We start from the raw sequence: 13,884 nt of genomic DNA, 5'->3' as shown, positions 1-13,884 counted from the left end.
TGTGAGGCGACGACATGCATGCGACTATGTACGCATTTTTTTTGTGGCGTTGCAAACGCTGCCACAGTATTATGTATCGAGGTAAAGGAGGCGAAGGAGGTATAGGGGTGGACGAGAAGGCTTAGAGCCCGCGATAGGAGGTAGTAGCTCCATGATACTAATACTCATTTATTTCTAAGGTCCCGTGAAGGTATCAAGGCCGCGTTGTTCGTGGTTTATAAGTTAAGGGGCGTAGTAAACGGCGTGAATGTTACATACTACCTACCTAACCTTAGGTAGGTATGTGGGTATGTAACTCGCATATTGTTGTTGAAAGTTTCAAAACAAACGAACACTGGCTAACCTGTGATATATGATATACAGTGAGTTTAATGAGGCTTTCCTCTTTGGTTTTGTAACGGATATATGCGTATCCAAACGATTGGTGTTGAAACCCCTAGTAGTTATGAGATCTATATATCCAAAGGCCAACGCGTATTGGCCATCTGGAAGTTAGGTCATCGTGTGGTCCAGGAGAAATATATAGATCATACCTGCGCTACGATCTAAAACTGGCTTCGTACTTGATACCGATTCGTACTTGATACCGATTTTAATACTACGATAAGACACAACTCACGAAATAGCCATGATGAGTATGGGGAGCAACTACATCAAACTTGCTAAGCCCAAGCTTCGCAAGTTGGGTTCAGCCAGCAAGTTCCGTCTTGCATCATCGACATCAACCCAACAGAAAAGCTCAGATACTAATCCCGAGTGCAAATCGACTTCTCCTGAGCCGGAGAGAGAACCAATAGAAGCTTTTTTCGCGAAATATCCACGCTTCACTCACGACAAGACCTTGCCGCTATGGGGCCAGTTTGCTTCGCTTTGCAAGCACTATAAATGGGGTAAGAAAACCAAGGAGAAGAAGATCGCTCGGAGTTCCTTTGGGACCGCCATCACTTCAGAGTTTGGAAGGCTGTGTGGAACCGAAGACGAGTCTCTATCATCGTGGCAGAAGTTCTTCCGTGCTCTCGATGTTTCTCCTACCCCTGATACGATATGTGCTTGTCGACAGGTCAGTGTCTTACCATCCAAGATTTCATAGGTAGCTAGCCTACAGTTATAATTGGCATGAATCCTAAGCCTCACCACCGACTAACCCTATCCTGTGTAGAAAGTGCGATCCTTGCATATTAACATCGTGGACCTACTGGAGTGTCAACGAAAGGGTGGACATCCTGATAAATTTGCGACCCTCGAAGAACTTAGAGGCTACACTCTAGTTAATGACAAAGTCTTCCCTAAGGATGTAGCTAAGGCTAACGGCTTATTACGACATCTGCTGCGGAGGATATTGTGAAAGAATTGAGATAGGTGCTGTATAAGGAATCTTTGACAATGGCGGGCTTTCGAAGTCTCTTATTATTTCTAGAATGCCTAGGTAATCTTGTGTTAGAGTGTGTCTTGTATTGGATGTCTTGCACCGGGTGATAGCTGTATTGACGCCTATTTTCTATTATACCTGACTCAAAAGAAAGGGGAGTGCCCGCCCCTTATAGATATACGTACCTAGGCATCTACATCGTAGTACATAGGTAAGAGCAATCATTCTCCTATATATACCTATACATGTACCCAATACCTAATAAAGAGTTGAAGAAATTATAGGCACTGTATTATACGTACCTCCCCTTAATGCCCAGGCCAGACGCCACCACCACACATACCGACCATACACCACCCCTACTAGTTATGTAAGCGCTACCTATTACCCCTTCAACCATCAACAGTGATTCTACTATTAACACCATTGAACATTGAAAGCATATAATTCGAAATATTGTTTGAATATTGGGGCAAAAGGCCCACCCTGAAGCTACAAGCTAACCTTACCCTTCGATAAGGGTTACTGGTAACGCGCTTGTCTACGCCCAGGGAATGATGAGCCAGAGCGTCTATCTACTTCTCCTGGAGGTGGAATTGTTCAAGCTCGGACAGTCAAAGAGGGCTGTGCAATTGTCTGAGCAGACTCCCAATGGCCAATGCAGTCTGCAGAGCTCTGTCGACACCAACAAACACGCAACGCCGTAAGTTATATTTACGTCAATGGCACCGCCACAAACATATGGAATCTTCAAGGTTGATGTTGACTCCCAGCCTCATCCATGCGTCTGCCCAGCCGATATACAGTTCATTCCAACTTAGAAATAGAAAGGAGGCGGGCTCTTTTACGGCATACTCCACAACGACATAGTGACACAGCGTGAACGATTTCTTGATAGCATGTACTACTATATTCTGCGGTGGTTCGCCTACAACGTGAATTTATTGGACCAGCAGTCTTCTTCGGCCAACTTCATCTCGTTACCCGTCATCCTCGTTCGACTGAGTACGAACCTCAGTAGGCAAGCTACTTATGTATGATTGATTTCAGCTCCCGGCCTGGACTCTTTCACTCGTTGGCTTTCATTGCTACACTGCAGCCCACCTAGCCTAGACCTGAAAGTGGCTACCCGGCTACGATTTTCCCACATTAGACCCATCTACCATGACTGGATGGCTATAAATACTATTATACGCAAGAAAGGGGGCCATTTACAGTCCATAACGACTCAAGTTGGAAACGTGGCGAGTATTATATCTGAATGGAATAGATGAAATAGCAATCTAGCTACCTGCTAGATTTATAGTGGTAGCTGAGAACTGTCACATTTCATTTAGCACGACCTGCAACCAAGATGACGCACCAACAAGACGCACCTAGAATCGAACCAGATTGCCCAAAACTGTTCGGTGGCTATCTCGGCCGTCACAAATATCACACCTGCGTCGTGCACCGTTTCAAGGCCAAAAAAAACATGGCGAGATCGAATCTTGCAAAGAGGACGCATAGCTACCTCTCAGCTCTGCGGCACTTCACAGGATTATGTATGAGTAGGTATGTACAATATGTGTAGGTATTTACCAGGCTTGCGTGCGATCTGTTGTTTTTCCTGCTGTATGTGACTATCCTGTTCTTCTAGATAAATTCTGCGGGTATTTGCAGCTCTCCTCAATCATCCACTGGCGGCGTCGCACAGTCCGTCACCTTGCTCTCCCATACGAACATACGAGACTCATTATCGTTCGGCACGGGAAGGCGCAGGACATGTGCGACACACCATCTTACCTGTGCTGGCGTGCTGAACGCCATCTATCCCAAATCGTACACCTAGCGCAACGGCCTCCTGTCGTGTGAAGCATCATCTCGCCGTGAGATGGGCCTGTAATTGCTGGCGGGCTAGTAATGGGATATATAGTATGCGTACACATGGCAGATATATTGCAGGCGCCACACTGGCCCAAGTCGCTCGAGATCTGTATAGGGTCTCTCGTCGAAGGATTCGACCTTTCTCACATTCGTTTGAGCACCTTCACCTTACCTAATAAAATACATCGCTCAGATTTCTCAATTATGCCTCTCGTTTCTCGTCCGCGTCTGGCTGACATATATACATATCCATCCTAGAGTTATTGATCCAGACCCGCTTGCTATGGATCTCCACCAAAGGGGTAACCTCGATAGGAACTTGGTTAATAGGAGGAGGGTGGATTCTTACCACGAACTGCGTAGAGACAACGGCCCAAGTCCCGCAGATATTGGTCTGCAGGATGCAGAAGCATGCGTGCGGGCCTGTTACAACCAGTTTGTCAATGAGTGGTACGAGAAGGTCAAAGGAGGATTCGACGATGTTTGCACCCAACTTTCACATACCCAATCTCATACAGACCTCTGGACTTTATACTGCTGCGATTCGACCTTCTGTGGTGTTAGGATTGATAGGGAGGGACTGAGTCGTTCGTTACCCCTTATGAGATACATCAAGATCAAGAGCCTTAACTAATTTCTAGTTGGTAGCGAGCGTTGATTTAATCATTAATACATGCCAAAAGTAAGTTGACGGCGCACAGAGTCCTAGATTCTCAATATACCTACCTATAATTCACGCATTTATTAACACTCGCCAGTGTGGGTAACTACCTGATTTACGATCCTGGCCCTCCGCCTGACGGCTTTAGTTGTAATTCGGCTCTAAAGGGTGAGTATTCGTCAAAATACTGCGAATGCCTACAGCTTATCTAATAGAGTGCCTACCTCATCTATCCAGAACAAGAAAATCCATCTAGCAGCGGCTCATCAACCATCCCATCGAGTTCAACCTCGCCGCCAACAGAGGCTACGGTAAGCTCAAAGCTCAACTCAACCGCATCGGGTACGGGTGCCGTGCCAAGCACATCAACTGGCCTCACCGAGGGGAGCAAGGCCGCAATAGGCATCTGCGCAAGCTTGGCGATAATCGCGTTCATCTTCTTCGTCGGGTTCCTGCTAAACCGGCGACGCTCGCGCCCCAAGACATCCTCCTACACCGACGGCGCCCCGGGCAGTGCTGCTGCGCCCCGTCATCGGCGCTCGTCCTCTGAGCTACCGAGTGGGTCGCGCACGCCTCTGATCCTGCCCTCTCCCTCGTCGACGAAGGGTCCGCCCCTGACGCCCCCTGCGCGGCTGAGCGATCGCAGGTTCCTGTCGGGCTTGCTGCGGCAGGGCCAGGGTGGCACGCCGAACTCTTCCGTAGCGTCGGGTATGGACGAGCGAGCAGCAGCAGCAGCAGCTTTCGCGCCAACGAATCCCCTCGGCCCACTATCCGATAAGAAACTGCTGGGGCCACGGCATGAGCGCCGTGCAACCACAACCACCAGGAACAGCACGACCCAGACCTCTGCACCGCCTTCGCCTCCCGCAGCCGTGCACTTTGCTCCTTACTTTCTGCGCGACAGCGGCAGCTCGTATAGCAGTGCCCCTGACGCGACGTCGACCAAAGCGATCTGGTCGCCTAAAGATAGATCGGAGCCAGCGCACTCGGCGACACTGCCATCGCTCCCACTATCGCCCTCCCGACCCGCACGACCGCCCGACGCGTCTCTAGAGATACCCCATCCCGTCACCCCCGCCGGGCCACCACCGAATCGCGCCCTACCCGCACCACCCCCTTACCTCCCCACCTCGCCGACATTTCCCGTCTCGCCCGTCTCGCCATCAAGCTCTCCTATACTGAGCCCCGCGCGACAGCTAGCCCTAGAAAACGATAACAACCCCTACGCTCACAACAACGCGCAACAAGACATCGTCGATGACAAAAAGCATACAGGGTCAGCGACCGCCATGTCCGCCGACGCAAAGGACCTCTGCGAGCTAACTGAGTCGTATGCGCGCGAGGCCGCGTCCGAGAGCTGGGGCAGCTGGGCTGGAGCGGGGGGTGGTGGGCCGGGGGTTAGCATTACGGGGGTGAAGAAAAGGGGGCATGGGGGCAGTAATGGGCGGTCGCGGGATAACGGGGGTGGCGATGGCAAGAAAGGGGGGAGTGGGTCGACGGTTTCGCTGCAGGAATTGGATCTGGAGAAGCTGGGGGGGAAGTATTAGTCGCATGGACTAGTAGATGGGTACTGAATTGGTGATGCCTTGCTTCTCAAAGAAGAGGGAGAAAGAGAGGAGAAAGATAGCGTCACAGCTAGTTGGGATGGAAGAGATGTAAGAAAGGTACGGAGGCAGACTAAGGGGGAGAAAGAAGTGCGTCCTCGTAATGATGTATGTCGTCTCCGTTGTTACTAGATGGCGGCTCCAGTGTACGGGATAGCTGGGCTATCGCATAATAGCTATTATTATTAAACTAACCTACTATAATATGAGAAATGGAGGGAGTGGTGCTCAAGATCAAGTGATGTGGGAATATGTAGCTCGGGTGTTCTACTATACGCACCTAAACAGGTAACAGGCCTGGGTAAGGACTAATAATATTCAAGCTCGAGTTTAAGCCCACCTGGGCAGCCAACAAAAAGGAGAAACATACAAGTGGCGTCGACTCAGATTGGATGCTAGACCTATGGTGTATTCTACCCTAACTTAACTGACCCAGGTATCTTCCGAGGGTAGTCTCGACAATACGTGATGCTCATCCATATTCGAACCCTTGAATAGCCAGACAGGTTTCCGGAACTCTTGCAACCTCCGTAACCTACATGTTTACACAATGCGGAGGATGTCATCAATACGAACCAGATGCCTGTATCTAAGAATATGATTACGCACACCGGTACGACGCAAGATATGTAAGTAGGCAGGTATTCCTTCAGTCTCTGCAGGCAACCAACATCAATCCGATTCGATGTAGTGTATCTAGCCGTACTTCGATCCTTGGTTACCCAGGTAGACATATGTAACCCTTTCTCTCTTCTGACCCATGAGTCACAAGTGTACGTCCTCATCTTCGACTCACCTTGGAAGGAAAAAAACGCCACAAGCAATGGCTTCAGAAGAGTAGCCATGGTATCGAGTCAACAACTACATGTGTAAATTACTTAGATGCCCAGTGGGTAGGTAGATAGGTAGATTGACTGCATGTCCTACATGCAGCCAATAGTCCGTCCATGTGATGCCGAATTGATAGGCCCATTCAAACGGCACCATCCACACGAACGAACGACTTAAAACCACACTCCTAACCTAGAATGAAGCCTCCAATAATAGGTGTGTCGTCGATCGTAGTTGCTGCCCGATGGGGCTCTAGGACGTTTTGGTTCCTCCAATACTCGTCGATTGCCTGTCGTGGGGCCGTCGAAAACCCATTGGCTGGGGACGATGGACACGATGCAACAGGCCACTCCTACTGGTCGCTACTTGGCCGCGATCGCCAAAGTCTTGCAGATGTTTTAGTGCAGTCTCGAGAGAAGTAAAAAGGATCTCTTGGTGTGCATACGGAAGAAGGGTGGTGTGGGGGGGACTACTGCTGTAGGTGCGCTCAGACCAGACATGGGAGAAGTCTGGGACCACGAAAACGTATGTATGTATATATAGTATTAATCTCTACACCCCTCTTGCTTTCTTCCTTCTCATTTCTCATAGACCCTTCTATTATCTATAAGAACCTGGGAAGTCTCCATCCCCCATTTCATCCCACTCTCTCGCAAGTACACTTTGTTTTAACAACAACTTCTCGGCCCTAAGATGGTTGAGGATCCTGCCCCTTGGCCTGTCTCACTAATATCTCTAATTGCAACTGCACCCGCCGCACTCTATCTGTGATATCCTGATCAGACATGATATTTCCTTGGACGAGCCTCTCTGTTGCTGTGCTAGGGCCGCTGTAGAGATATGACTTCATTGTCTCGGTCGACCCAGTCTGCTGGCTTCTGTCGGAGTCGTCCGTTAATAAATAAAATTTATTTCTTTTCAAATCTCTTAACTCACGACTGGCCAGACACCTGATTCGACCTGATGGTGACCTGCGACATAACGCAACTCAAGTTTGTCGTTTGTCTAGAGTGATGCCGACGAGTGGACTCCGATAACTTTGACAAAAGATTGGCAAATTCCGATTGCTTTTTTGGATGACCGACCAGGCTTGAAGATGTCTTAACGTGAGCTCGTCTGTATATGAGAGACTAATAGACTTGATTGTAGGTTGATGTCGCTCACGATACTTCATCGGCCATTTCGTTCCATCGTCGCCATTTTATGGCCATGAAGCTACCCAACACACAGAAGCGCGATGGGGGCCTCGAGGCTTTGCTCAAGGCATCGTACCCGCGTCCGAGTATTGAAGAGTTGCTATTCATGAACCTGACTCAACTCGGGTTTTCGCTGCATGCTCATTCCTCGGATCGGTATCGTGTTTAGGATTTGGCAATCCCAATGACTTGGGAACGGAGTTCGCCATAGCGTGTGATACAATATTGTTAGGCATTCCTAGAATGTGTGCCCCGATGCGTGTCCTAGGCTATTCTACGCAATCAGCATCGAGAATTCCACTGCAGGTGTGATTGGTAGAAGGTCAGCTTTGCGCATTATCTCCACCTCGTTTTGCGCCGTTGCGCAAAACTATCGAGGAATAAATATGCCTTTTTGGTCAGGACTCTGTGGTATACTGCGATCCCATCTCCACTCTCTTCACACCTTCATTTCTAAGAACCTTTGAAGTATCCAGATTTAAGGGACTGAGCATGTTTGTGTTTGCTAGCCTCAGTGGCCACATATAACTTTACCCCCTTATTTTCAATAAATGCTATTTATAATCGACTGTTCCCCCAACGCCTACGTGATGACTCCGCATCAGACTTAGGAGAGATGCTTCAAACGGAACTCCCTGCCCACAACCTTAACTCAGCGAGCTCTGTCTCTCACCCTGACCGCCCTCACTGTTATACTCACTTGCATTTTGACCCGAACTCTCACCGTGTTGTAGCGCGGCTGCAACCGGTTAGTAACTGCCAGATCGACTCCAACACATACTTTGAGAAGACCTGGAACGCGACTACAGCGCAACTTGTTTCCAAGTGGAAGATCAGAACCAGTCGTGATCGACATCGGCTCAAGCGAAGCATGGTCAAGCAATTGACCCCATTCAGGAACAGCATCGTTAACTCACATCTATTAGGACCAAACCGCGCTGGTAACTTGGTAAGACTCTTGTCATAGAGGAAGTGAGATAATTCTTACTGTTTTGTAGCATAGTGGATCAGACATATCAGTAGTTGGTCTGGATAGCGCCCAAGATTCAGACTTGATGGTCATTGATGAGCCCGAGAGTACTAGCCAAGCTTCCGAGCAATGCCTAGCTGAGTTTGTATGCACGAAGGAATTGAATACACAGAACAACAAATCTAAGCCTGGCGACTTATCAAAGAAGCAGCCTAGATCAGCCGGCCCTATGGAGAAAGAAAGGAAAGCAGGCGCTGCTTATCGTTCCAGCCATTGCCAACTCAGCCACGGCGAAATAGGACTGACACCAGATCAGTACGTGGCTATTAAGAAACAAGAGGCCGTTGCGATTGTAATGGCTCAGTTTACACGATGGTTTGATAAGAGACTTGCGATTATCTCTTGGTGAGTACGAGATGCCCCTGGTCGTATAGTAAGATGCCATGCTTTTGGTTTGGTTAATTACGACTCTGAAGCTGTTGAGAAGGAACTAACGAAATCGCAGTATGTCGTAATAATCAGAGTTCCTTTTCTTCTTTTCCCCCTATTGCCTAGCCCTGATGCGAGGTGTCAAGTTCTTCATCTTGTACTGACAGAAAGCAGACGCATATGAAGCGTCAGAAGCATCAGGAAATTCTACCTGTAGTTCTGGCAGTTCAAGTGCCGGGAACAGTGGCTCTAGACAAGGCGGATCAGGCCGGTCAACGCGATCGAAACGCCGCCTAGGCGGAGATGAGCAGGATAACTCCTCAGCCGGTGGTGATGAAGGTGATCCCAACAGAGGCGTTAGTAAACGTGTCAAAACGGAGATTGAGGCAGAGCGAAAGTTCGCCTGCCCTTTCTACAAGCATGACCCAAGAGTACACAGCAAGCAACGAAGCTGCAGTGGACCAGGCTGGACATCTATCCATCGCTTGAAGTAAGAGCCAAGGGAAAGTCCCGTTGATATCACGATGCTTGCTGACAGGAATCCGTGAAGAGAGCATTTGTACCGGGTCCATCGTCTTCCAAAACACTCCTGTCCGAGGTGTAACGATCCCTTCGAAGATGCAAGGGACCTAGCCGAGCACCTTCGAGCCGACGTGCTTTGCGAGAAGATGGAGCTAGTGCCAGCACTACAAGGCATCGATGAAGCTACTGAAGCTGAGCTAAAAGTACGGAAGAAGAGTTGTCCTGGCATGACCGATGAGCAGAGATGGAGGGACATATACCTAATTTTATTCCCAAATGCCAACCCACAAGCTACACCAAGTCCATGTAAGTTGTTTCTGGTCAATATAACCACGTCCAGATTTTAATAACCCTTAAAGACTATGATGAAAGCGATTCCAAGGAGAAGGCAGAGGAATGGAGAAGAGTCAAGAAGAGAATCCAAAAGGAATTACCAAGAGTTGTGCAGAAAAAGGTAGAGAGATCCTTTGAAAGGGTAGGGGCTGCTGTGCTGAGTGGCCTTGCCGATATTGTCCGCGATGGCCTGTTCGAAATCTTCCGGGACTCACCACACGATGATCGGTCACCATCATTGACTCCTGCTGCAATTACAAGGGAACCAACGCCGAGCATCTCTGCAGTCAGGGAATATTCTACCATGACAACTGACGGGGCCAAGGACGCTTCAATGGATCTTTCGTACTACCTTGAATCTGACATGCCATTTTCCTTCGGTGGATTAGACGACCTGGATTTTACTGCTCCATTTGAGTTTGGAAGTTCCGCCGAGTGCATGGAAAAGGAATCGGACTCGGGGTATGGTTCGACGGGTACAGGGAGGGGCCGGTTTGTTGAAACCGAGATGTGAAGGATGATGTTGGAAGCTAAACATGGATTTTTCGTATTCCTTCAGAAACGTTTCCTTTGTTCGTCATGGTTTCCTGTGTTGAAATATTTGTATGACATGAACGACAACTCCATTTGTTTATTGGTTGGAATAGCTAAGCAACCTGATAGCTACTACATAGGTACTGGGCCAAGTAGTTTCAGTCTTGGACTTGCCGCCTTGCGACATAGAGTTCGTCTACTTCTCGCATCTGCGAGCGGGTTTAGGTAGTCGCCATTGAAAAGGTTCCTGAAGCTTAATGTGTGATATTCTCAGTGACGTATGTATATAGGTAGGTATAGTAGCATCGAAAGAACATTGGTGTTGATATTCCGTCCTTATCTTCTGACCCGATGTAAAGGCTACGCGTGTATATCTTACTTCTTGAATGTGCGTCCCAAGTAGGACGAATCAAGTATTGTCAGGGACTGTCAGAAACCATTTGCTAAATGCGCTTGGTGTGATAGCTGGAGATCAGATAGTACTATGATGGTTGTTCAGGCCAGTTTTCGAGAGTTCCTTATGCTTAGAGAAGAAGAGACTAATAATGTCTATACCAGCGGGTTTATTCCGTAAGATGGCGATGGTAGCAACCAAGATTGATTTCGTTGATGACCAGTTGTGTCTATTAGTAACTATCTGTAACCTTAGGTTTGTCTCCATTACCTACATGTAGAACAATATACCCTAACCTAGGTATCTAGGGTAGATACTACATAGTAGTACTGACGATACCCTCCAAGCCTCAAGGGATGAAAGACTGCATTCATGTCAAATTATAAATCGTCGTCATTGCTTTTGCTGCATATTGCTATGCACCTACCGGCATGCAAGGAAAACCCTAGCAAAGCCTATCGGTTTGCCCCTGACGGTTTAGTGCCCGTGTTGGAGCCATTGTGGGGACAAGAAATCGCTTTCTACATTCATCCATGGAATGAATATTGCGACCAAATTGTAACTACCTAGAACCGCGGATATGTAGGTAAATACCACATGTAGGTTAGCATATTGCAAATCGATACGTTCGGTACGTTCGGTGCTTGGTTCTCGAAATGTGTTCCAAGGAGTAGTATCTTCATAAAAGGGATTATATTGTGGCGAAGTCTTCGTCTTCTAAGCCCTGAGTATTCATATGACTACATACACATTAACAACGCAAGCAGATACATCTGTGGACAGTGTCGATCGCTTACATGTTGGTTATGATATATGACATGATGATGGTCATATTACTGAGTTCCCGGCAATGTAAGCTTTTTGGCAGCTAAGGTGATATTCAGATACATACCTATATCGATACCTAGCACATGGGCCATTGGCACAGACATCATGTAGCTCAAAGTTTCGTGACATCCTGTTCTTCAAGACAAAGAGAGAAGAGACAATTCTCTCATCCTCAATTACCATGTAGACATTGAGGAACTGTACTGCTTAAGGGGAAAGCCTGAACCGAGCCGGCTTCAGGTCAGATACGGAGCGAACTTGATAGGCTCGGGATGATGGCTGCTGGCATACCTATCTGCCTGTACTCGTCAGCGATGAGAACATTTGTAGTATACTCCGTCCCATACAGATATATAAAGCTAAATAGGGTTGGGATATTACCTGTGTAGCAATTGGCTTGGAGTCACATGCATCCGTCCACATATGATTCGGACGTTTATAGTGTATACTTCGTACATGCCTATATTTACTTGCTTTGTTGTCAATGCCATGCAATGTTGAAGTAGATGCGAAGATTTACATATAGAAATACACACTGCATCGTACTCTTCAGACGAATATGCTGGATATATGGATACAATATCAGTATAGAGGTGCTTGCAAACGCCGAATCTCTCTAATGGTTGCCAAGTCTGTTGAGTAAATGAATCAATGTAATACATAATATGGTACATTGTGGTGTACTTGGTCAGTCTTGGTGTACTGCAGAAGTTCAATGTTGGGCACATGTTAAGAGTTGATCTGTGGGCTATTAGGTAGTGGAGTAGGTGTGATGATCCCCCTCCACGGCGCCACCAATTAATATGCCATGTGGGTTTGTGCCTGGCTTGTGCGCATTGACCTGTATTAAAGTCAGGATGATAAACTGTATTTTTGTAACTGGAGATAAGGGCACTAAGCTGGATAAAGCATTAGTGCTTCATTCCAATACACTAGCCTTGGCACACCGCGAACTTAAAAAATGAGTTGTCCAATTGGATAATGTTCCCAATCTTGAACCTGCTTCCTTAGTGGCTCAATGCTCCATTGCAGTAGCAAGCCTGTAAGTCAAATTTCTTTGTTTGCCCTCCAGTCTCAGAGCTTGTCCAGTTACAGGTTGTTCTAAGAGATTACTCTAGGTTAGAGATCAATTGATAGTGTAGCAGTAGCTTCCAAGTTGCTAGGATGGTTCAGCTCACAGCTTATTGGATTACGATAGCTGGTACTTGTATTATTACATACGGTCACACTACCTATGTAGGTACATAGTATGTATGTTCAAGTTGTAGAATCAGCAGCGACCTACATGTAGCTGCTTCTGTAGTACCTATACTTTTACATAGTACTACAGTAAACCTTGGCCATAACGATATGGAAAAAACACCACTCTTAATTCGTTATAGAGAGGTATCGTTATGTAGAGATGGACCCACTGTCATGGTCCGTGTAATGCCGTTGTACCTTTACTGCCATTTTATTGGAAAAGGTACTTACTATTTTATGAAAAATATTGTACAATAGATATTATGCAGTAAGCCAATTTTTCGGCGATTAGATATCGTGGCGGTGATTAGATTTACCTGAAAAAAGGACAGTCTAATTGGCTACCAAACGCAAAATTCCACTTATTCCACCAAAAATTTATCAAAATAAACGGTTTTTTACACATGGTCCATAACGATCTTGGTGGTGGCGGTCAAAAAATTAACGATATATCGCTAAGGTTAAAATATCGTTATTTCCCATACAAAATTGCAATGTTCCCAAAATTATATCGTTATACAAAAATATCGTTGTCTACCGAATCGTTATGGCCAAGGTTTACTGTACCTAGGTTAGGTAGGTAGGCATGCCAGGCACTTCAGGCCCCAGGCACAGGCACACTAAAAACTTCAATCTTCTTCAGCCTGACCCCTTGCATGTCCCAGCATTGTCCCAGCATGTCCATGTCCCAGTTGTGAACTCATGTTGGCCCATCTCGACACTATTTTACAAGGTACCATACTAGTAGCCCATACTAGTAAGTTATTGGGAATGGATAAGTTCATAAAGATTTGACGAACATTAGGAACATTACATTAGGATGGGATTAATTGTTCGTCAATTGTTCGTCGAAATTTCAACTCTCTAACCCCCTTGTCCAACTTTGTCTTCACTTTTTTCCCATTATCAAAGTTCTTGACTGCTTATACGAGAATTACTTCTCAGTACCCTATTGTGTGAATACCCGTTTTTTTTTTTCTTTTTCTTCTTAACCTTCTGCTGGATTTCGTCTTAATTGTAGACTTCTAAGGTTCACCACTATCCGATCAATTTCTTTCCTTCTCTAGCTGCATTCCCACCTGTTTGATCTTTGATACCCCCATCT

The 13,884-nt window shown here is 46.9% G+C and overlaps 5 protein-coding genes across 5 annotated transcripts; 4 read left to right on the top strand and 1 right to left on the bottom strand.

Moving 5' to 3' along the window:
- Positions 1 to 209: 209 nt before the first annotated feature.
- GGS25DRAFT_157748 (uncharacterized protein) lies at positions 210 to 1,423 on the top strand. The gene is made up of 3 exons (XM_049256469.1): positions 210 to 287; positions 364 to 1,060; positions 1,160 to 1,423. The coding sequence occupies exons 2-3, from the start codon at positions 629 to 631 to the stop codon at positions 1,343 to 1,345; spliced, it is 618 nt and encodes a 205-aa protein (XP_049118432.1). The 5' UTR covers positions 210 to 287; positions 364 to 628; the 3' UTR covers positions 1,346 to 1,423.
- A 1,842-nt stretch (positions 1,424 to 3,265) lies between these two features.
- On the top strand, positions 3,266 to 5,722 carry GGS25DRAFT_157682 (uncharacterized protein). Its single transcript, XM_049256468.1, has 4 exons — positions 3,266 to 3,822; positions 3,884 to 3,917; positions 3,994 to 4,064; positions 4,134 to 5,722. The coding sequence occupies exons 1-4, from the start codon at positions 3,519 to 3,521 to the stop codon at positions 5,441 to 5,443; spliced, it is 1,719 nt and encodes a 572-aa protein (XP_049118431.1). The 5' UTR covers positions 3,266 to 3,518; the 3' UTR covers positions 5,444 to 5,722.
- Positions 5,723 to 6,980: 1,258 nt separating this feature from the next.
- On the bottom strand, positions 6,981 to 7,422 carry GGS25DRAFT_157660 (uncharacterized protein). Its single transcript, XM_049256467.1, has 2 exons — positions 7,268 to 7,422; positions 6,981 to 7,206 (listed from the first exon to the last, which is right to left on the bottom strand). The coding sequence occupies exons 1-2, from the start codon at positions 7,309 to 7,311 to the stop codon at positions 7,020 to 7,022; spliced, it is 231 nt and encodes a 76-aa protein (XP_049118430.1). The 5' UTR covers positions 7,312 to 7,422; the 3' UTR covers positions 6,981 to 7,019.
- Positions 7,423 to 8,143: 721 nt separating this feature from the next.
- Positions 8,144 to 10,940, top strand: GGS25DRAFT_529626 (uncharacterized protein; the record flags this gene model as incomplete). The annotated part of the gene is made up of 5 exons (XM_049265304.1): positions 8,144 to 8,476; positions 8,526 to 8,902; positions 9,153 to 9,416; positions 9,477 to 9,754; positions 9,808 to 10,940. The coding sequence occupies 5 exons, from the start codon at positions 8,144 to 8,146 to the stop codon at positions 10,293 to 10,295; spliced, it is 1,740 nt and encodes a 579-aa protein (XP_049118429.1). The 3' UTR covers positions 10,296 to 10,940.
- A 196-nt stretch (positions 10,941 to 11,136) lies between these two features.
- GGS25DRAFT_479222 (uncharacterized protein) lies at positions 11,137 to 12,352 on the top strand (the record flags this gene model as incomplete). The annotated part of the gene is made up of 5 exons (XM_049260001.1): positions 11,137 to 11,449; positions 11,507 to 11,545; positions 11,602 to 11,836; positions 11,919 to 12,006; positions 12,074 to 12,352. Coding segments are annotated over exons 3-5 (218 nt in total), but the record flags the coding sequence as incomplete, so codon positions are not given.
- Between the last annotated feature and the right edge of the window lie 1,532 nt (positions 12,353 to 13,884).

Source organism: Hypoxylon fragiforme, assembly GCF_022984875.1.
Source record: "Hypoxylon fragiforme strain CBS 206.31 chromosome Unknown GGS25scaffold_3, whole genome shotgun sequence".
NCBI lineage: Eukaryota > Fungi > Ascomycota > Sordariomycetes > Xylariales > Hypoxylaceae > Hypoxylon > Hypoxylon fragiforme.
The sequence above is the reverse complement of the archived record's forward strand: the minus strand, read 5'-3'. Positions and strand labels throughout refer to the sequence as shown.

Bases quoted from the DNA above. Each gene is read 5' to 3' on its own strand.
- GGS25DRAFT_157660 (XM_049256467.1), bottom strand. From the start codon at position 7,311: ATGTCGCAGGTCACCATCAGGTCGAATCAGGTGTCTGGCCAGTC. The intron at 7,207-7,267 runs GTGAGTTAAGAG...CTCCGACAGAAG, and splicing joins AATCAGGTGTCTGGCCAGTC to CCAGCAGACTGGGTCGACCG.
- GGS25DRAFT_157748 (XM_049256469.1), top strand. From the start codon at position 629: ATGATGAGTATGGGGAGCAACTACATCAAACTTGCTAAGCCCAAGCTT. The intron at 1,061-1,159 runs GTCAGTGTCTTA...TATCCTGTGTAG, and splicing joins CGATATGTGCTTGTCGACAG to AAAGTGCGATCCTTGCATAT.
- GGS25DRAFT_157682 (XM_049256468.1), top strand. From the start codon at position 3,519: ATGGATCTCCACCAAAGGGGTAACCTCGATAGGAACTTGGTTAATAGG. The intron at 3,823-3,883 runs GTTCGTTACCCC...TCTAGTTGGTAG, and splicing joins TGATAGGGAGGGACTGAGTC to CGAGCGTTGATTTAATCATT. The intron at 3,918-3,993 runs GTAAGTTGACGG...AACACTCGCCAG, and splicing joins ATCATTAATACATGCCAAAA to TGTGGGTAACTACCTGATTT.